The sequence below is a fragment of the Phaseolus vulgaris genome, chromosome 9, assembly GCF_000499845.2.
Source record: "Phaseolus vulgaris cultivar G19833 chromosome 9, P. vulgaris v2.0, whole genome shotgun sequence".
In the NCBI taxonomy this organism is placed as follows: domain Eukaryota; kingdom Viridiplantae; phylum Streptophyta; class Magnoliopsida; order Fabales; family Fabaceae; genus Phaseolus; species Phaseolus vulgaris.
The window spans coordinates 9,463,564-9,485,767 of NC_023751.2; the positions used below are offsets into that span (position 1 = coordinate 9,463,564).

General features: G+C 30.5%; 2 protein-coding genes across 2 annotated transcripts; one reads left to right on the forward strand and one right to left on the reverse strand.

Moving 5' to 3' along the window:
* Positions 1–6,804: 6,804 nt before the first annotated feature.
* LOC137820775 (oligopeptide transporter 6-like) lies at positions 6,805–11,909 on the forward strand. The gene is made up of 6 exons (XM_068625016.1): positions 6,805–7,533; positions 8,947–9,044; positions 9,245–9,814; positions 10,450–10,708; positions 10,799–10,981; positions 11,093–11,909. Exons 1-6 carry the CDS (start codon positions 7,045–7,047, stop codon positions 11,705–11,707), a joined length of 2,214 nt encoding a protein of 737 aa, XP_068481117.1. The 5' UTR covers positions 6,805–7,044; the 3' UTR covers positions 11,708–11,909.
* A 655-nt stretch (positions 11,910–12,564) lies between these two features.
* On the reverse strand, positions 12,565–16,537 carry LOC137820777 (uncharacterized). The gene is made up of 8 exons (XM_068625018.1): positions 16,410–16,537; positions 15,951–16,032; positions 15,799–15,866; positions 15,596–15,693; positions 15,234–15,370; positions 15,063–15,130; positions 13,113–13,176; positions 12,565–12,801 (listed from the first exon to the last, which is right to left on the reverse strand). Exons 1-8 carry the CDS (start codon positions 16,418–16,420, stop codon positions 12,784–12,786), a joined length of 546 nt encoding a protein of 181 aa, XP_068481119.1. The 5' UTR covers positions 16,421–16,537; the 3' UTR covers positions 12,565–12,783.
* Between the last annotated feature and the right edge of the window lie 5,667 nt (positions 16,538–22,204).

Below are 22,204 nucleotides of genomic sequence, written 5' to 3' on the forward strand. Positions count from 1 at the left end.
AAACAAACAGGGAGTTAGAGTGAAACAAGCAGGATCTGTCTTAAAAAAATGTTTGCTGTGAAATAATGTGCACAAGAAAGGGTAGGTCCGACATTTACAAGAAAGATATTTTGAAATGATAGTTGAGACAGCTCACCAATATCTGTGCAGAATCTCATGAATTCCCACACTTCTCGTTCTAATATTCTCTTACTAACAATCTACACACTTTCACAACATCTTATACTCTTTCCTCTAATACTCATTTCTCAATTTTCTACTCATTCTCTTCCCCCAATTTCATGTTCTCTCTCCAATTTAAAAAAATTATCATTAATATCATAATATTTCTATAATCTATATTTATATATATGAGATTTTCTCTTTAACTACTTTCAATTTTATTTTATTCTTATAATAATATTTAATTTTATTATTATATTATGTCATTACGTCATTTTTTATTTTTTTAAAAAATATATTAAAACAGTTATCATAAGCAATTTTAAATGTAGAGTAATTTTTTTACTTTAATTTTCTAATATATATCTTCATTTCTTCATTTTTGTACCGATGTTCTGCTTCTCAATTTTATTTTTTTGAATTTTTGAGATTTTAAGACTTTTTTTCTTTTTTCTCTATATCTCTCGTACATACGAATACACATAAATTATATTTTATTTAAATATAAATATAATATACATATAATAATAAAAATAAAAACGAATATAACACGTTATCTCTAGTTGATGATAATGAAATTCGATACTTATTTGTAATTTTTGCACTTCACAGTAATACATCCGTGAACATAATTATAATTAAATATACCTCCACCAAACACCAATTCTTGCAATTAAAAAATATTAATACTTATTTTTCATTTATGTTTATTATGAAAGTATCACGTTATACAGTAGTTTGATATACATTAGTCAAAGTGTTTGACACTCATCTTAATTTATTATAGAAAGAGAATGTCATAAAAAATATTTTTATATATTTTATTTTTCCAATTAAAACCTATTAAATGAAACTTATAAAAGGTGGGTAAAATATTGCACTATTTAGGAATTAATAAAGAATGAACCTAATAACTTATATACTATTTTAGTTTTCTTCAAAATTAATGGTTTAGATCGTACGGATCCCAGCAAATTAGTACCCATCAGAAAAATTTAGGTTATTTTAATGAAAACTTAGAACAATAGGGTAGAAGACCTAAATAGCTAAAGAACTGTCAATCATGGCTGTTCTGCAAAAAAAAAAGTATAATGAAATGGAAAAGGAGAAAAATGAATCCAACCAATTGCTTGCCCCATTGAGTGAGTCACTTGCAATAATGACTCTTCCACACTACAACATTCACACATCACACTCACAACACCCCAAGTTCACATAAGCTTTTTCCATTTTTTTTTTATATTTTTCTTTCTATATTTTATTCATTTGTTTTGTCAAAGTTTAAAATAATATTATTTTTTCAATTCTATTAATCTAATTTTAATTCATATTTACTGATGGACTAATTATAAAATAGAAATAACAAATTTCATAACTATTTTATTGTGACAAATAAAAATTATTAAATTTCTAAGATTTTTACAGATTAAAGAAAAAGAGAGAAAATAACTTGCCGGATCCTTACTGTGGCAAACTAGTGCATAATTATTGCCCTTAATTGCGAATTGAAGGCACGCCCAATTATCATTCAAAAGTGTAATAATTTCAAAGTCAAAATTCGACTCTACATAAACTTCAGATATTGTAATTCATTTTCAATATTCATTAGCTAGCAATGTTTTCTAAATTCTAAATTGACTATCCTGAAAATGACTAATCTCTTAAGTTAAATGCAAAATATTAATTTAAGAGTTAAATATATTTCTTTTAATGTGTTATAATGTAAAATTAGTTTTTATTTTAATCTAAACTTTACCTCTCTTAGATATTTCTAGTAAAACAAATTTATATAAAATGAATATTTACTATTCTTTTAAGAATTTCCAGCGTATATTATATAATAATAATGTAACATGTTAATGATAAATCAATATAAAATATTTAACATCATAATCACACTACAAATTTGTTTTATCAACACTACAAATTTATTTTGTCAGGTAAAAAATTCTGACAAAAATTCATTTCAATAATTTTTTTACTACAAATATCATAAGGTCTAAAGTTCGAAACAGAAAGAAAACTCAATTCGTGTAGAAGTAGATAGAGGAAAATATATTTAACCATTAATTTAAAAGCTTAAGCACATTTCTTATTTTTATAAATAAATTATTTTTTATTTAGTTTCTACAAAATTCATTTCAATCTATCTAAATTGAAATTACTATTTTAGTCTCTAAACTAATGTTCAAAATTTTCTTTACTCTGTATGTTTTTTTCTCTTTCAAAATTAAATCTAAAAAATCTGAAATCACTATTTTAATTGTGTGTAGGAAACAAGTTGTATGCTGAGCCAAATTAAAAGTAATTAATTAAATATTTATTGTGAGGAGATAAGAATAAGATAAGAGAAAGAGTCAAATATGATACATAAATGTGAATACTAATACAGCAAGTGTCCCCACTCACTAATGTGCTGTCATAATAATCCTTGTTTGTTGCTATTTTTATTAGCATTAGTTAAAATACAAAGGATAACTCTAAAATTGAATATTTACATTATTATGAATACTCTACTTATAAAACTTGTTGGAAGAACACAACTTTATAAATTCTTATGAACACTCTACGTATAAAAGTTCAGAAATTATAATTAAAAATAAAATAAAAATATTATTTATATACATTAAATAAAAGAGTATCATTATATAGTATATAAATTTATAATTAAGTGTGTGATATTTACACTTTATAAAAAGTTTGACGCAATTTTTATTTTTAAAATTATTTGTTTTGAAACAAGTTGAATCCTTGTTAGTCACCTAAGAATTATGGGTTGCCGGTAGTAGTTGGGAGTATGGTATTTATCAGAAGAGAAAAAAAGGGTACCATTTTTATTATTCAAGTATATGAAATTGTTATATATATATATATATATATATATATATATATATTATTTTATCGATTGTTTTAAATTTAGAAAAGTAAATTATAAATAAAATATTTTTATAAAATATTCATTGCAGAAAGTATTATAAAGTAAATTTTATAGAAAAGTTGAAACAAATTTGTTCTTTAATTTTTATTAAAATAAGCCAAAAAGTAGTGTTTTAGGTTTGGCGTGAAAGTGAGTGGCGGAGAAATGGAGAAATTTGTGTTTGTTTTCTTTTATTTTCCTTAGCTAATTACTTCCTTTTATATGGTGCTCAAGAATTTCAAAGGCTAAGTTTTATGAAATTAATAAAAGCAAGTTAATACAAAAGAAAAAAAAGAAAAGAAAAAAACTTCAAAATTAGTAGGAGCGCCATATATTTTTTTGCCTATTTTAAAATTAATGGAGACAAATTGTGTTGTCCTATACTACAATTATTCTTGCTCTACTTCCTATCATTAAAACTGTATATATATTTAAATTAGCATAAAAACAAAAAATATGTATATATAAAAATAAATTTATATAACACTTTTCTTTGCCTTGGTGGTAGGGTTAGTCCACATTTGGATGATTTGAACATTGTTTTGTTTGGTTTCCAATTATTAAGTTGGGTTTGGTTTTTGAATGCTTTTTTTAACCGTTCAGACTGAGTTTTATTTCTTGTTTCACTTTATCTCCATCGGATTATACTAACTTTTCTTTTTCCTTTTACTTCAATTAAAATTATTATTTTATATTTTTTTTCACCTTTAGAAACTTTTGTCAAATTGTATATCTTTATATATCTATGGATAGGATTTGAAAAAAAAATGTTTTAAAGTTCTATTCAACCTCCTTTTACAAATAACATGTTATTTTAGTTGATTTGAGAGTTAACCTTTCAATGTTAGTTATATGCACGATAAAAGAAAATATCCTATGAGCAAATGGATAACGAATTACAAGTTATCAATATACCACCATCTTTACAGGAGAGAAATTAAACTACTAGAAATAACACATGATTGTGTTTTTCAAACAGTGTGACATTGATATAATGAATGAGGTTGAAAATGAAAATTATGTTGTAGTAGAGGCCAATAACCAACCCCTGCAAGAATTCTACAGTGATAATCAAAATTCCGTAGGTAAAGAAGTATTATATACAGATTTTTTTATATGTAATTACGGTGAATAAAAATTTAATTATTATACTAAGCAAATTCTTTAGTATTATTATGATTTTTTATTATACTTATTAATAATAATAATATTAACAATATTAATAATATGAATATAATTTATTTTTTTATTATTAATAATAATTATATTAATATGTATAAATTATATTAATAATAATAAGTATAATAAAAATGATAATATGACAAAAAAACTTATCTGATTTAGTGGTTAATGTTTCCTTAGTCACTGAAAGGATTTGGATTTGAGTCCTATTTGAAAAAGAAATATGTCCAGAAAGTCTTTATGTTCACGTGAACCCGTGAAAGCACTCACCATTTCTTGTGTCCATTGACTTGAAAATCCATTCCCATAAAAGTTCTTTGAAAGGGAGAATTGATTAAGGTATTTTTTTGAAGCTTTAAAATCGATTCTCATGCACCTTCTGTAGTTGCAAGAATCGATTCAACTTTATTATTTGAAGAGGAAGGAAATCAATTCACATGCATGCTATAAACAAGTCAAAATCGACATTAAATATTTAATATTTATATTTATTTATTATTTTTAATATTTCTGAAAACTTTATATATTTAATATTTTTATTTAAATAAGACATTAAATATTTAAAAAATTTATTTATTTAAAATTTTGAATATTTAAGAATTTTATATATTTCATAATTTTATTTAAATAGTACATTAAATATTTAGGATTTGTATTTATTTATTTTGAGTATTTTAGAAGTTTTATATATTTCCTATTTTTATTTAAATAATACTTTAAATAATTTTTCTGAAAATCATAAATATGTTTGTATTTTTTCTTAAATTAATTCTTACACAGTATTAAAAATAATATTTTAATTAAAAAACAATTATAATTCACAAATAAATTACTCCAAGTTCATTTTTTAATAGAAGGATAAATTTATAATATTATAAATAATTCATATTTTTCCAAAATAATTATTTAATGATACTGAATACAATTTACAAATATTTAATTAACTCAAATTTATCCATAAATATCTCATATTTCATTATTTAAATACTTTTAAAATAATGGTAAATTTGTAAAATTACATTTTACACCTTTTAAACAAAATAAAAAATCTCTCACAAACATTAATAAATTTTATTCACACATCACTACAAAAAGAATCAGGTTTAGCAATGGATTATTACCCACAAATATAAATCCATATGTAAATTTAGCATTATCTACAAATTATTACTCATGGATCTCTATCTGTACGTAAATTTTACATTGGGTGATTATATTTTGACACCCCGCTCCAGTTTACACCTACACTAAAATATTAATATTTATAATAAAAAAATTTAAAAATAAGAAAATGTCTTTAATGAAATATTAGACAAAATATAAAATGTTAAAATAATTTTTAAAATTAAAAATGATTAAAGTATTAATATTTAGTGGGATGTAAAGTGGAACAATGGGTGTCAAACCATCATTTTCCTTTTACATTATCCATAAATTTGACCCACAAATTTATATTTGTAGATAAATTCAACATTATTATTAATATAAATATTTTCATTAACATTATTAATAATATTAATATTTATATTATTATTATATTACAAATATTAAAAATATTAATAATATTAACAATATTTATAATATTGACAATATTACCAATATAAATAATCTTAATAGTTTTAATAATATATATATATATATATTAATAATATGATTATTTGTGTAATATTAATAATATTATTATAATTTATATGCGTAATAGTAATAATATTATTATAATATGAATAATTATAAATAATAACCATAATTAATATTCATAAATAATAATTCTATGTAATAATTGTAAATAGAAATCATAAAGAATAAGAAAAGATAAAAAGAATAATGAAAAAAATAAAGAAAAAAATACAACATTACCTCCAAATATATATACTGACTCAAGTTTGTGGGTATTATCTATGAACCTTAGTTGACAGACAATACCTACTACACACTAAAGTTGGTGATATTACCTATGAATTAGAGTTAATGAGTATTAACTACGACTTAAAGTTGACGAATATTATTAGCGAATTAGAACTAATATATATATATATATATATATACATTATTAATATTATAAAATTAATAATATTTATATATTAATGATATTAATAATAATATTAATGATAATACTAATAATATTAATTATAATATTAATGATATTAATAATAATAAATATAATCATAATAAATATAATCATAATGACAATAAAACTTGTTTGATATAATAGTTAAATTATTTATTAATAACATAAATAATATTTAACATACTTAATATCTAACCTACTTTAATTCAAATACTTTTTTTTTATTTTCACACATTCATTCCTTTACATTCTCATATTTTTCATTCCTTATATAATATACATAAACTCTAATTTCTAATAGTTTATACAATCACCTTACAATTCTCAATATTATTATTTAATACTTTTTATGTTATTTAATTACAAATTTATCTTTATTATATATATTTATTTCTAAACATCATTTTTATTCCAAAACACAGCGTTAGAGGGTAAAGGGCACTACTAATAATGATGCTTACTATTGAAGTGAAATGAAATTAAGGTCAAACATATAATTCATCAAAATAGTAGTAAGGACGCAATAGAGATATAGATAACTTTAAGTAGGAATCATAGCTCTTCGTTTTTCCCGAAATATTGCAGTCCTTTGCACTGTCATTTTGTGGTTGTTCCTCACTGTCTTTATATACATACATATATACGTATGCTCTTCTACGCGCATGAGAATTCTTTTTAACATCTTATTTCTGTTTCAAGAGAAGACTCTTTCACCATGGCTTCCACTTTTGAGGTTGAGGGTGGCTCAGACTCAGAGAGCGAGAGCATAAAGAATGAAGAGTGTCCAGTGAAACAAGTGGAACTCACTGTGCCTAAAACTGATGACCCCAACATGCAGATTCTCACGTTTAGAATGTGGGTTCTGGGGGTTGTTTCATGCGTGCTGTTGTCCTTTGTGAACCAGTTTTTTTGGTACAGAACACAGCCTTTGATTGTTACCTCAGTTTCTGCTCAGATTGCTGTGGTTCCTATTGGCCACTTCATGGCAAGGACTTTGCCAACGCGTGTGTTCTTCAAGGGTACGAGGTTTGAGTTCTCACTCAACCGGGGACCTTTCAACATCAAAGAGCATGTTCTGATAACCATCTTTGCCAATTCTGGTGCTGGAACTGTGTATGCAACTCATATTTTGAGTGCAGTGAAGCTCATGTATAAAAGAAAGCTTGATTTCCTTCCTGCCTTACTAGTCATGTTAACTACTCAGGTTCTCTTCCCTCCAATACTATCCTCTCTCTCTCTCTCTCTCTCTTTCTTGTTTATGACACTCTTTCATCTTTGTTCCTCTTTCTACAACAGATAAAAATTATATTAGTTCTAGGTTCAATCTGTAATACTTCTTTATTAATTATTTTAAATAAAAATAACTCAATTAATATCAATGAAAAATTGTATTAACAAACATTTCACAAAGAAGAGTAAGATCGATGAAGGAATTTTGGACAGATTTGTTATAGAGCTAAATTAATTACTTCTTTAGTCTTGACAAATTAGGTGATTAAATATAATTAATATTTTTTATACTTATTAACTTGATGTTGAGAAACTCAGAATCCATTGGACACGACTCTGTATGCAGTCTTGTTAGAGTTATGACAATTAGGGTACACGGTATTAAAGTCTACTCTTGTATCATTTTGTCAACAAAAACATGTATACTTTGTATGAAGTCAATTACAATGTCAACTTTTAACTTATAAGGATTTTATTACCATATAACTTGTTTGTATTGTATTTTTGGGACACTGAAAAATTCTTCAGGAGCCCTACCATGTGTGAGAGGATGAAAAGTGAAAGGAATATTTTGAGATTTGAATCCTCAGGCTCTCTGAAAGTTGTACAATAAAATTGAAAGGCCTTAAAGAAATCATTTACCTTTTACTAACATGCTGGTCATATTAGTTTCTTACAACTTTGATAAAGACCATTAAATGAGATTACATGATTCTAGATACAAATATTTGAAGTTTTAATCAATATTCAGTTCTGTGACATGTCCCAACAAATCTGTTGTTTCATTTTTGACCTGGTATTATTTAGGAGAGTAATAATTCTCCTACATCCCAAATTGCATGCTTGGAAACTAGTGTAAATGTTCTGGACAGTCTTAGTTGCTGTCTTTTCTATTATCTTAGTTGTAATCTCAAGGGACCTGGTTTTAGTCACAGGTTCACTGGTGATATCACTAAAATAGATTAGATAATAGATAAGTGAATTCACCTCACAAAATATTTATGAGATTAACTTGGATCTAAATCTTTATTTTAAGAGAATGGATAAAAAAGGAAGACAGAAAAATAAATAAAGGAAAAGAATTAAATGGATAGATGTGACAAGGGAATGTGATGAAAAATATAGATAGCCATAGAAAGAAAACTGAGATGGAAGTGAAATAAAAGGAAGGCTACGATTATGCACAGTATTTTTCTATTTAGTTAATCAATAAAAATAAAAGATAAGATACTTCATAATATATAAATGAGTACTTTATAAATTGGTTTTGGTTTTGAAAGTTAGGAATACTGAATAATGTTGGTAACATTATGAGTCCTGGTATATGTTAATGGTATGAACTCGTGTGAAGTATTGTCACAAGTTATGCTTTGTTATTCAAATTTAGGTGCTGGGGTTCGGTTGGGCAGGACTATTCCGGAAATTTCTAGTTGAGCCAGGGGAAATGTGGTGGCCTTCTAATCTGGTTCAAGTTTCATTATTCAGGTGAATTTTCTTTGGAATGTTAGCAGCACACTTAAATATAACCTTTCTATTCTTCAAAAACTGAAATTTTCAATTAATTTCAATCATTAATATAAAATGTGTCTAAATGAGTGTGCTGCTAGCATTTTTTATCTAGTTAGTTTGTTAATTAGTAGCCTTTTTAAAGAATGCAACTATGCTGATTCAGTACATTAATACAGTGCTCTACATGAGAAAGGCAAGAGGCCAAAAGGAGGCACAACACGAACCCAATTTTTCCTCCTTGTCTTGGTCTCAGGCTTGGCTTACTATGTGTTTCCTGGCTATTTGTTTTCAATGTTGACATCTTTCTCTTGGATGTGTTGGGTTGCCCCCAAGTCTATTCTAGTTCAACAACTTGGTTCTGGCTTGAGGGGTCTTGGAATTGCAGCATTTGGATTTGATTGGTCTACCATTTCTTCTTACCTTGGAAGTCCACTAGCCAGCCCTTGGTTTGCTACTGCTAATATTGCTGTTGGGTTTTTTCTTGTAATGTATGTTATGACACCAATTTCTTACTGGTTCAATGCCTATAATGCCAAGACTTTTCCAATATTTTCAAGTAAGCTGTTCAGGGGAAACGGTTCCCTCTATGACATTTCAACTATTGTCAACTCCGATTTCCATCTTGATCGGCATGCCTATTCAATCAACGGGCCTGTGCATCTCAGCACTTTCTTTGCAATGACATATGGCCTTGGATTTGCAGCACTTTCTGCTACAGTTGTGCATGTTCTGCTCTTTCATGGAAGGTAGCCACTTTCTGGATCTTCATCTGATTTTATCATCAATTTGACATGTGTTGGGATGTTATTATTGTTAGATGTTAGACTTAATTGCACTTTGTATCCATTTGAAATTAAATATTATCATAGAGTATCACTTGTGCATTTCAGTTAAAGATTACATGTCCAAGTAACTGATAGATAAAAATTGTACAATTAAAACAGTGAAGATCGAATTTTTGAGAAAAATAAATAGAGGGACAGAATATGTGAGATGGTGATAGTAGCATAACAAAAAAGTGCAATTAAACCTAGGTATTTTATCCCCCTCACTGCTCTTAAAAAATATCTATGAAGCTCTTGAATCCTTCTGAACTTATTACATTAAACACCCTGAACTTCCAAGTTTGTTTTTGTCCAGAAACATGTTATATGTTCCCTTTACACAAACTTGTTCTGTTCTAAACTAAAATTCCATGTGCTTACTATCAATTACTTTAACGAGTTATGTTTGCAGTGCAAATGTAAGTATAAATCAAGTATCACTTAATATGAAAGTCGCACAGGACCCCACCCTGTTACAATTTATTTTCATTTGTGAAATATGTTGTGTCTTTCGAAATCTCAATTTCATAAACAGTTATCATATGCGTCCTACACAGGGAAATATGGAACCAAAGTAGAAGGGCCTTTGGAAACAGTAAAAAAATGGACATACACACAAGACTCATGAAAAGATACAAATCAGTCCCAACGTGGTGGTTTTACATCATTCTAGTAGTGAACATCGCTCTTATTATATTTATTTGTGAGCACTACGAAGAATCACTCCAGTTGCCTTGGTGGGGTGTATTACTAGCTTGTGCAATATCCATTTTCTTTACTCTTCCAATTGGAATAATAAATGCTACTACAAATCAGGTATCTCAACAATTCACTTACTGAGCTTACTAATTTTACAATGGTGCTAAGGAGAATTTTCTAAGGCCTCATCTCTTTGTTCCTTAACAGCAACCCGGTTTAAACATCATAACAGAATACATAATTGGTTACATGTATCCAGAGCGCCCTGTGGCTAACATGTGCTTTAAGGTGTATGGCTACATCAGCATGACTCAAGCACTAACCTTTTTGCAAGACTTCAAACTTGGACACTATATGAAGATTCCTCCAAGAACAATGTTCATGGCACAGGTAAGTTGCGATTCCTCTATCATTTTGAATGTGAGCCTTTAAGAGTATATAAAGCACATATTAGGAGTTCTTATTTGAAGAAACTAAATCTGGTTGCAAATTGCACTGTAGGTGGCAGGAACAATTTTATCAGTATTTGTATACACAATAACAGCATGGTGGTTAATGGGAACAATCCCTAACCTTTGTGACACCACCATCTTGCCTCCTGATAGCCCTTGGACTTGCCCAATGGACAATGTGTTCTTTGATGCATCAGTTATATGGGGTCTTCTTGGACCACGCAGAATCTTTGGAAACCTTGGTGAATATGCCAAAGTAAACTTCTTCTTCCTTGGTGGAGCTATTGCTCCCTTTCTGGTTTGGCTTGCTCACAAGGCATTTCCAGGGCAAAAGTGGATAACTCTGATTCACATGCCTGTGTTGTTGGGTGCCACATCAATTATGCCCCCTGCAACCGCTGTCAACTTCACTAGTTGGATACTACTTGCCTTTCTCTCAGGGTTCGTTGTATATAGATATAAACAACAATGGTGGAAACGCTGCAATTATGTACTGTCTGGTGGTCTTGATGCTGGAACTGCCTTTATGACAATCCTACTGTTTCTTGCTTTGAACAATAACAACATTTTGCTTAACTGGTGGGGAAATAATCCTGAAGGCTGCCCCTTGGCTACTTGTCCCACTGAGAAAGGTATTGTAATTAAAGGTTGCCCTGTTCACTGATTATTATTGTATGAGTAGTGCTACCAGTATACTTTGATTATAGCAGCAACCTTTCAACAAACTTTTTTTTATTGGTTAAAAGTTGTTAAAAACAATAAAATTAGAAGTGAAAATCTTAGATTTTATTGTTTGGCTGCCTAGAGTTGGTGGGTTTAAATTTATGTAAAACTTATCTCTTATGATAATTTCCCTTTGTCGTCTATTTGCATAGCAATTTGATCAAGGAGGGTCTTCCGAATTTAGTTTTCGAAAAGGCTAAAATTTTAACAGTTCATCCACATGAAAAAAGGATGATGCTTTACGATACGCACATGAAAACAAAAAAGGTGATAATAACTGTGGTCGATTAAACTGATGTCATTTACTACCCTTGACCAAAGAAACAGCTGAAAAAAACAATGGATGGCACATCCGCTGAAAATTGGGACTAAATTCCACCCCGTTCGACAAAATGTGGTCAATCTTCATATCTCTACTAGATTCTCGGTGTGCAATTAGACTTGGGTCGCATTATTGGTGAGGTTAAGACACAAACCTTGATAACGCAATTAACAAAATTTCCATGTCTTGTTAATCACTAATCGTGTTAAACGAGCCACATTTTGATGACCTGTAATTTTCACTCCATGTTGGCATCCACGTAAATAGATAGCAATATCAAACGACAATGTAAATCGAGCCTTAATAATGCAATAAATAAACTATACTTTTTTCAGCATCCAATTTTCTCTCCAATCAGACACTTTACATCAGTTGCGATTGTTTGATAAATTGTGGTAATGCAACAAATGTCAAATGGCATCAAGTTTGAATTAACTTTCCGTGCATGATTGCAGTGTTCATTTGGAGTCCGAAAATAAACAAAAATTCGTATTTGTCAACACGCAGATTGTATTCCATGTTACATGAAATCTACATAGTACTAAGAGCACTGTGTAAAACAAAATTCATTTCTTTACTGTTTACACGGTATAACAAAACAAACATACAAATCGCATATTATACTAAGATCTAGATCAAGGTCCAGAAAACAGGATATCATCTTAGTAGTAGGCATTGAAGCTCTTACAACATCTTCAATCAAGTCGCTCCATCTACAACGTAGTATAGAAAATAGATAATGAGGATATATTAAAAATCGGAAGAACCAACACCAGAAGAAAATATATTATGAAGCCCTGGGTGGAGGGTGCAGAATTCAGGAGGAAAAGAAGTGTTGGTTCAGAAATTGGATTTGATCTTTCAATGTTTAAGGCCAAAAGCTGTTATCGTTCATATGAACAAAAGAAAAAGAAAAGTCATTGTATTTATTGCAGGTACATTAAAGAACAAGAATACGAGACACTACATCTACTGATTTCTTAATAATGATACGAACAAGAAGGAAAGCATATATCGATCATACCTTCCAAAGACCATCATTGAGATAATGCAAGTTGTCAACCCCAATTCCTTTGTTGATTGCTTTTCTGAAACCACAGACATATTTAACTTCTTGAGTACAAGAATCAACTAAGGAAAGTGAAAATAGGCAAATCACAAGTTCTCTTTATTTTGATATCAACGATGAGTTTTTATTCTTTAATAATAAAAACCAAATGCTATGGCATTGATGCAGGCAACATTATTGATATTATTGGCAGTAATATGATGTTCCAGCTTTAAGCCTTTAAAATAAAATGTTGAATTTTCAGTTGAAATGGTGCTAATTTGATAGTAGATCCATCATGATCAAGCTTGGTTTGTGTTAGAAGATGGGGGATAGGCCTGCAGCTGATTGGGGGCCATTAAGGTTTAATTATATATTGTAGTCTGTAGACCAGTAAAGCATAAAAATACAGTAAATGGTTTGAGGGGTTGTGATTGAGAAATCACGTACTGCTTCCAGATCCATGAAATAGTGTACTGCTTCCAAGGAGCTTCTCCTCAGTTTCATTCAATAAACTAAAATAAAAATAAAAAACTGGTCTTTCTCACTGTTTTGCTAGCAGTCCTATCATAGTTACACACTACAAATTTCATGTCTTAATATTCCATCCGAAGATCATTAATGGGAGAGTTGTGTAAAATGCAAAACAAATACCAGAGTCACCAATTAAAGTAAGTAATAAGTATTTCACTCTGTAAATGACAAGCCAATGGTATTTTCATCAATGCACACTTATGAAACTGAAAAAGAATTAGGTGAGGGAGCTAAATACATATTCACGCAAACACTGTCAGAGGGGACTGGCATAGAAATGTGTTCATAGAAGCCAAGGAAAAAATTGTTTGGGGAGGTGAAGTAGGTCCACCCTAGATTGCACACAAGAAATCATAGGCTCTTAATGAGATATGGCAAAAAAAAATTATTTAGATCTTAATTTTTCTCTTAATGTATAGTAGAAGAAGCAGGTTCCAATTGACTGATGAACTCACATGACCCAAACCAAAAGTGAAACGGATTGAATTGGGAGATAAATTAGTTGACAAGAATATAAATTTAAGTCAAGTCAACTAAAGAACTTGAAACTCATCAAACCCAACCCAATGTATATCAATATATGCCTTACGAAAATAAAAATTCACTCCCATATGAATCAAAGATAAAAATTTATTCAATATTCTCCTCCCTTCCCATCAGTGACCTCTCGCGGGCCACCCATCACAATGCAATCATCATAGCTCATACTTCAAATTGTTCACGTGTGATTCATTTGGATGAACCAGGGATTGAGTAGAATGTTGGAATAAATGGTTGCCATTAGTTGCAGAGAGCAGCATTGCTGAGTTGATTTTGCAAGGTGACAAGCTTGATGGTGCTGGGTGTGGGGAGCTTGAGAAGCACCCATCTCAGGCTTGAGATCAAATGGATCTAATAGGTGAGTAGTTTTGGTTGTATGGCACAGTTGATGAAAGTGCAAGAGGTGCAGAAATGTGGGATGTTAGTTGGTGTTGGTCTACAGCAGACGAGGGTATTTTGCTGAGAGTTGACTTTGCTGTGCTACAATCTTGTTTCTTTCCTAACTTTATCTTTACAAAATTTGTCTAAAAAAATATTGAAAATAACCGCATGACCATACATGAACCAACTTGAATTTGATTGTGTCAGTTTGATTCGGTTCACCCTTAAAATTTTCCAAGCCCAAACTGACACAAACTAAAGCTTTTTAATCAGTTTTGTCTCATTATGTAGTAAACCGAACCCAACCCAACCACAAACCTACTTGCATGTTTATAAATGTTAGCAGAGAATAAAATTAACAGTAAAAAGAGAATATCTAACAGAGTATCCATTTATTTATAGTGAAAGAATTCATACTTAAATCAGTCAACATTCCTCCAATCATAGGACGGGATAAGAAAAGTTCCTTACATGTCTTTTGCTGACATTTTTGTAAAGCCAATAGCAAGAGCATGCTGTTTTCCTTCAGCCATGATCGCCTAAAATCAGATAAATACATGGTGTGATTGTGGTTAATATAAATTCACTAGAAAATACTTTGTGCATTATAATCAATATATTTATAGATTACAATGGCAGTACCACAGGAAATTCTGCTCCTACATCCTCATCCAAGACACCCCCAGGAGATGTTAGACCGGGACACATTATGTTTGCCCCCGCCAAGACAAATCTAATTGCGCCACGATCAACTTGTAACTTCTTCATTATATTTGGATCTAAAAGGAAAATATTTAACCAACTATAATTTTTTCATTTCAATATCTTTTCGTCATATGAGCTGAACTCAAACTCAGCTGCATCCTCAATAGTTTATTATGTAACATTGAACATTTGGGACGTAAAAGACATGCACTATGCAGTAAAAATACAGCTTAAAAACCAGCGAAATATTTATAATTAGCACTAGACAAGTTAAAAAATGCATGAACTATAAACTTTACATTGATGGAGAAGTCGCAAGGTGGGCATGTACGGTCCATCACGGACACTGAAAAACAAAGGTACGTTGTTCACAAGAACCAGGTTGAGATGGTTCTGGCTACAAGACCAAGGGAAAAAGCAATAACCAGTTAGCAATAACCAGTTAGCAACCATAAAAGATATGACACAGCAAAATGGACAACAAAAAGAACCACAATCAAACCATTTAGCAACTATAAGAGGGGACTTCTTGGGAAGTATATCATCCAACACAGGTTCAAGGCCTGGATACTGCAGCGAAGTTATTATAGTTAATATACAGGCCTCAAAAAACTAATGAGTACCAAAAACGAATGTTGTTATACAAGGTTAAACCTCTTCTGCAATACTTTGCCGTATTTTTCGTTGAACAGAGGCCTTCACTTGGTTCTGTGCAGACACATCTTCGCCTGAAAATCTGGAAAAAAATAAATATAAATCTGAAGATAAATACTGGAAAATCAACGTTATAGTAAACAATTGTTGGGGGGAACAATAGGATCATGTTCATGGACATGAAGTAGAGAACATGCAACACATTTTATTGGAATTATCGACTGGTTGGGGGAAGGTGATACAAGGAAAAGAGGGCATTGGGGTTCCAATACAAAATTAATAATGTTTTAGGGTTTATGGCACCATCACCACTATCAATGGTGCAATTGGAAAGAAACCCCCGAAAAAGATCCATAGGAAAAACCAATAATGAAAAGAAATATAGAAACAGGTTTTGAATCACATCAAAATCTAGGAAGAGAGATTTAGCAGTTATGTTCGTAGAGCGAGTAAGCATACTTTTTGAACATTTTCTGCAGCGTTTAGCTTCGAAGTGGATCTCTCTGACAGGGAAATGGTAGAAAGGGAGAGTGAAAAGATATGCAAACGCAACCGCGCATTTCTGTATTTGGATCATTCACGCTCAGGCCCAATACGTTTTGGGCTTTTTGGTCCATAACAAGCATTTACATGGTAAGTCTTAGGAGGCAAATTCTTCCTGCACCCCATACTTCCCAAAATATCAAAAATACCCTTCTGAAAATGAATTTAGGTATTGGTGTGTATTGGAGTTGTTAGTTTGGCTGTGTTGGTTTTGTTTCTGGTTATTTTTTCATTTACATCTTTTTTTCAATTGGAATGGATTATCCAAAGACTTTCTCTAAATTATAAAATCTGGAAGTTAATATTTGAAATCAGTATTTTGGATTGTACAATTCAATATACAAATAATATATTTTGAATTGTGCAATCCATTATACAATTTTTTTCATATATTTTAGCATTTATTTCGTTGGTGTAGTTACATAGTGATTGTTGAATGTGGAGATGAAATCTCAATTTTGGAGTTGAATATTCAATGAAGTAGATAAGATACTAGATATAGATGAGTTAGATTTAATGAAGTTTGTGGGCAATGAAGGTGAATTTTTCGGAGGAGAGTGTGTTAGGGATTTTTACAATGAATAAGGTAAATAAAATTTCATTCATTTGTGTAAAAAGTTCCACAACTCATGTAACTATATTGTAATGTATTTATGTAGGCATTTGGTATGTGAGATGACTTACATTAATGGGTGTGTAAGGTAGCTTATGGAGTTGGTTTTGTGATTGTGATAATTAGATTTGACAAAACAAATGGATAACATGGAACATATGTTGTTATGTTTGTGAAAAAGTGATAAGTATAGAAAATACAAACACGATTTGGGGGTGATAGTAACTAGTAAAATACAATTTATTGTCCTTTTAAATTATAGGGTAAATTTGATCGCAATGGAGAAGGTTGGGTATTGAAGATAATATGTGAAATTCATAATCTTAAATGGTTGAGACATCAGTTGGTCACCCCAATATTGGCAAATTAAAACAAATGGATATTTCATGATTGATGACATGACATAACTAAGTCTAATGAAGCTGACAAACATATTACTTACTTTGTAAAAAATAATAAGAATAATTTCAAAATAATAAAGCAAGTGTACAATGTTAGATATGCATACATTGTTGTATATTAATTGGAATGTGTTACTTTATTGACTATATTAGTTATTACTACCACAAATGTTGTCATGTATCATTTAAATTTTTACATAAATTTATATGCAATGAAAATAATCATCGATAAAAAACAAAAACAAGTTTGAATAAAATAAAAAGATAACATAGTTGTCAGATTCAATTAAAATTTATTATAAAAATAAGTACAATTAATCCACAAATTCAAAGAGGGAATATAAACAATATATAATATAAAAATATAACTATTATGTCTCTGATGCTTTCTAAGTACAGATTGAGAACGTCTAATATAAACAACCCCCTCATTTGTCACACCACGGACTAACTAGAGTGCAATATGTGTTTCCTCCCATGTTGGAGTGCCTTTAGTGACATGACCATAATCAATCGTTCTCCCACGAGTATCCATTGTATATTCATAGATTGCTAAATAACAACAAGTACGACACAAAGATTGATGTTGCACTCTTGTTAACAAATATCGTGCATCCCACTAAATGCAACAAATGAGGCCTTGCAGTGCACTCCAAACTCTAGCTCACATAATACTCCTCATATACCTCTTAGAGCCAACTAAGTCAATGTCTCATCTCTAAGATGGCATCACCCCAAGTCAACCCCTAGCAACTCCATCTAAAATTGTTGAAGTTATAGTGAATTCCATTTGGATGGACGTAGGAAATTGTCCCACAATGGGGATATGGAGCAACGACAACACATCATCCAACATTATTGTCATCTCATCAACCGAAAGGAGAAAAGTGTCAATGTCTCGGTGTCACCTCTCCACAAAGGCTGAAATCAACTCCTTATTGACCACCTCATAACTTTTATTGCACAATTCCACCTTAAGCACAAGTGCCTCAATTTGAGGACGAGGCACCCTAAATTTACTTAATTTTCGACTATGGGAGACCAATTTTAATTCTCCACTATCCTAAAAATAATGTGAGTGTTTATAGCTAAAAATAAAGTCATGATGACAGATACACCAATTAACTACAACTTTTTATTCTTACCTTACCTTCACACAATCTCAAAGCAACATGATTAGTGAAAATTACTAATAGAGAACAATTTGAAGGTCCTCAAGGGAATCCTTCATGTTGATCATGTCCTCCTACAGGTGGATTCATCACATCACCAACACTAGCATGACAATTTTGTTCATGATCTCCTATAAAGACTAATGTCGTAGGTCTTTTGCCTACCTCATCTAGAGATGCACCACATGTTGTCCTAGTCACAACTTTATTTACAACACAATTCTTATATTAAAAAAACACCAAAATTGAATAAACTTTACAAATAACATTTATAACAACAAACACATTTCAGATACACTTCGAATTACATAATCTATAACATTTTACTTTTAAAATACACACCGAATTGCACAATCTAAAACGTATTTTTGAATCCAGAAGTTTATTTGGAAAAAAATAACATTCCAGAATACACAATCCAAAACATATTATGGATCCTGGAGTACCTTCCACAATGCACAATCGAGAGTGTTTTTGGAAAAAGTTACATATTCTGGATTGCACAATCCATAATGTATTTTTGGATCTAAAAATACCTTGTGAAATGCATAATCTGAAATATGAGATTTTTTACTAATAGACTTTGGATTGTACAATCCATAAGGTACTTTTGGATCTAGAAATACATTAAGGATTGTGAAATCCAAAGAGTCTTTTAACAAATGTAATATTTTTCAAATTGTACAGTATGGAAACTTTTAGAATTATCCAATCCAGAATACAACAAGACGGAAACAAAAATGTCAAAAGTATGTTTAACTAACCTTTGCAACCGGCACAACGAGGTAATGCAACATCAATCCCTCCAACATAAAAACGAAGCAAAAGAAGGGGACAAAAGGGTGTGTGCCTGAGAAGATGAAGAAGGGGTGTTGCAAGGTTTATTTTTTTTCATTAAGGGTAAAACAATATTTTCACCAACCCCATTGGGCACAGAGTGAAACCATAGGGTACAAAAAGAATTTGACAACCTGGGATTTTGCATACTGTGGATAATTTTCTAGCTACTGCTTCCTGCAACCCCCTTTTTTCGACCTGTACCCCGTATCAGATACGGTCCGGATTATGTAATCTGAAATATATTATGTTTTTAAAATACACACCAGATTTCATAATCTGAAAAGTATTTTCAAATCTAGAAGTATATTCTAGATTATGCAATCCAAAGTGTCTTGAGAAAGAATAACATATTCTAGATTGCACAATCTAGAACGTATTTCAAGATCCCAAAGTACCTTCTGGATTGCAATTCATATTGTATTTTTGGATCTGGAAGTACCTTTTGAATCTCACAATCCAAAATATGAGATTTTTTACTAATACACTTTAAATTGCACAATCCAGAAGGTACTTTTGGATCCGTAAATATATTCTAGATTATGCAATTCATACTATATTTTAAAAATGTAATATGTTCCAATTTGTTCAATATGAAAACTTTATGGATTGCCTAGTCCATAATACAACAAGACAGAAGAGAAAATGTCGAAATTATGTTTAACCAACCTTTGTAAGTGTTTTACAACACAAAAATGAAGCAAAAGAAGAGATATGAGTGATATGACCCAACTTTACGAGAAGACGACCAAGAGTATAAAGGATTATTTGAGGCTAGGTCAATCATCTCAGCCTGAGTCACATGGCCCCACCATCCATTAGAGGATCGTCATGAGAAGACACCCGGGCATGGACCAGAGTATCAATTGTTTTTCTTTATAGTATTTTTAAGACAAGATTGAATTGTAATCAATTAGGCTGACTTTTCCCAATTAGAAGAAATAAGCTAGCTTAAGGCTTCTAGAAAACCTAGTTTCTAGAAGATATGCATGTGCCGCCCATCCACCCCATGTGTTTCATTTTTTACCTAGTTTCTAGAAGGATCCTAAGCATGTGCAACACCTTAGCTTACCCTAGATTCTATAGTTTTCCTTACATGTGTCGCCCCTCCCTCCTAACTCTCTTAGTCACCAAAGGCTATAAATAGAGTGCATTTCCTCTTGTAATAAACCTTGAATTTTGAGTAAAAAACTCTGTTAGAGAAAATTTCTGAGTGTTTCCTTTTTTCTCTGAGTCATATCTTGAGTAGAGATTGCTTCAAGTGGCAACTCATCCCTCACTCATCTTGGAGCTCCCTTCCCTAAGTGGCATGATTCAATACCATTCTCTCCACTCCATAAGCTTCTTCATCCCTTCTCTTTTCCTTTCATTATTCCACCCATTTTCTTTCACTATTGTTCATTTATTTTCTTTTCAATTTGGTATTCTCTTTCCATTTGTATTGCTTTAATTCTGTATTCATCATCCTCATCATAGTAATTGTATTTTTCTCTTTCCTCTTTTGAAGAAAACCTTCACACTTACTTAACCACTTGGTTAAGTTCGTGTCTAGTGGCAATTTCACTGAGTTTCACCATATCATGTTAAATAAAAAATCATAATCTAAGTAAAAGCCTCTAAAAATGTGCAATTCTAAAATCAACTAACATCATGTGGTATCAGAACATAGTTATTTTGTGCTTAAATTTTTTTGAGTTGATTTCTGCTTTACAATTTCAGCTTCTTTCAATTTTGTCTTTATTTTTTTCTAGCACTTTACATTCCTTGTCATTTCAATTCAACATTTAATTTCCTTGTCATTTACAATTCCTCCTTTATATTCATTAAACGATTTAAATTTCGCTTTTGAATTCTTTTGTCATTTAAATTTGCCATTGCTTTTTGCTTGAGTCATATTGTTTAGTGTTCTAGGAAGTCTTTTTCCATTCGGCTTATTTTGATTTTAATTGTGAAGAACTAAAAACAAATTAGAGGTTGTTTGAGTAGTGGTTGATTTAATTCCAAACATAGAATTGCATGAAATGTGCTCTCTAACACAAACCTTTGGAAGTGTTCTCCAACACAAAAAAAATGAAGCAAAATAAAAGGATATGGGTGCGACCGAGAAGATGAAGAAGATGAAGAGGGATTGTTGCAGGATTTATTTGGTTTTTTCATTATGAGTAAAAAGATATTTTCACCACCCCATGGAGGTGCAGGGTTATCCAGTGTCTTGTGCAAATTTGTGCAGAAAAGTTAGCTTAAAGAAGTTTTATACCAATTATCTCATGTATTTGATTATCTCTATTGTCTAGCTAGATATCTATTGAGATTTTCTTGTGTTGTTTTCCACCTTCCTGGTGAAGAAAATATTTTTTTGTTGATCCTTGGGTGGTGTACCATTAGTTATTATTAGTGGAAGTTTTTTATTGAACCAGGTCCCATTTGTTTTTTCTTCATATTGAGGTTTTCTTAACAAAAAAAAATAGTATATGTTGGTTTCACTCTTTTCTCTTGTGCATTCCATTATTTTGCCTATTATTTATATTGGGAAGAGTTTTTCTTCCCCTTGTTATTTTTGTTATCTTTCCAATAAGATTAAATTGCACAATTGACTAAGCCAAACTGGAAAATCTATGTGAACCCTTTTACTATTTTTAGTTACCAAATTCAACATTTCTACATCTAACAATGGAATGGGGAACAATA

What these genes read in the sequence shown, in the direction of transcription:
- LOC137820775 (XM_068625016.1), top strand. Translation starts at nt 7,045, where the DNA reads ATGGCTTCCACTTTTGAGGTTGAGGGTGGCTCAGACTCAGAGAGCGAG. An exon ending in TAGTCATGTTAACTACTCAG is followed by an intron (nt 7,534 to 8,946) that starts GTTCTCTTCCCT and finishes ATTCAAATTTAG; the next exon opens with GTGCTGGGGTTCGGTTGGGC. An exon ending in GAACAATGTTCATGGCACAG is followed by an intron (nt 10,982 to 11,092) that starts GTAAGTTGCGAT and finishes ATTGCACTGTAG; the next exon opens with GTGGCAGGAACAATTTTATC.
- LOC137820777 (XM_068625018.1), bottom strand. An exon ending in CCTCTTATAGTTGCTAAATG is followed by an intron (nt 15,694 to 15,798) that starts GTTTGATTGTGG and finishes TTGGTCTTGTAG; the next exon opens with CCAGAACCATCTCAACCTGG. An exon ending in TAGGAGCAGAATTTCCTGTG is followed by an intron (nt 15,131 to 15,233) that starts GTACTGCCATTG and finishes ATCTGATTTTAG; the next exon opens with GCGATCATGGCTGAAGGAAA.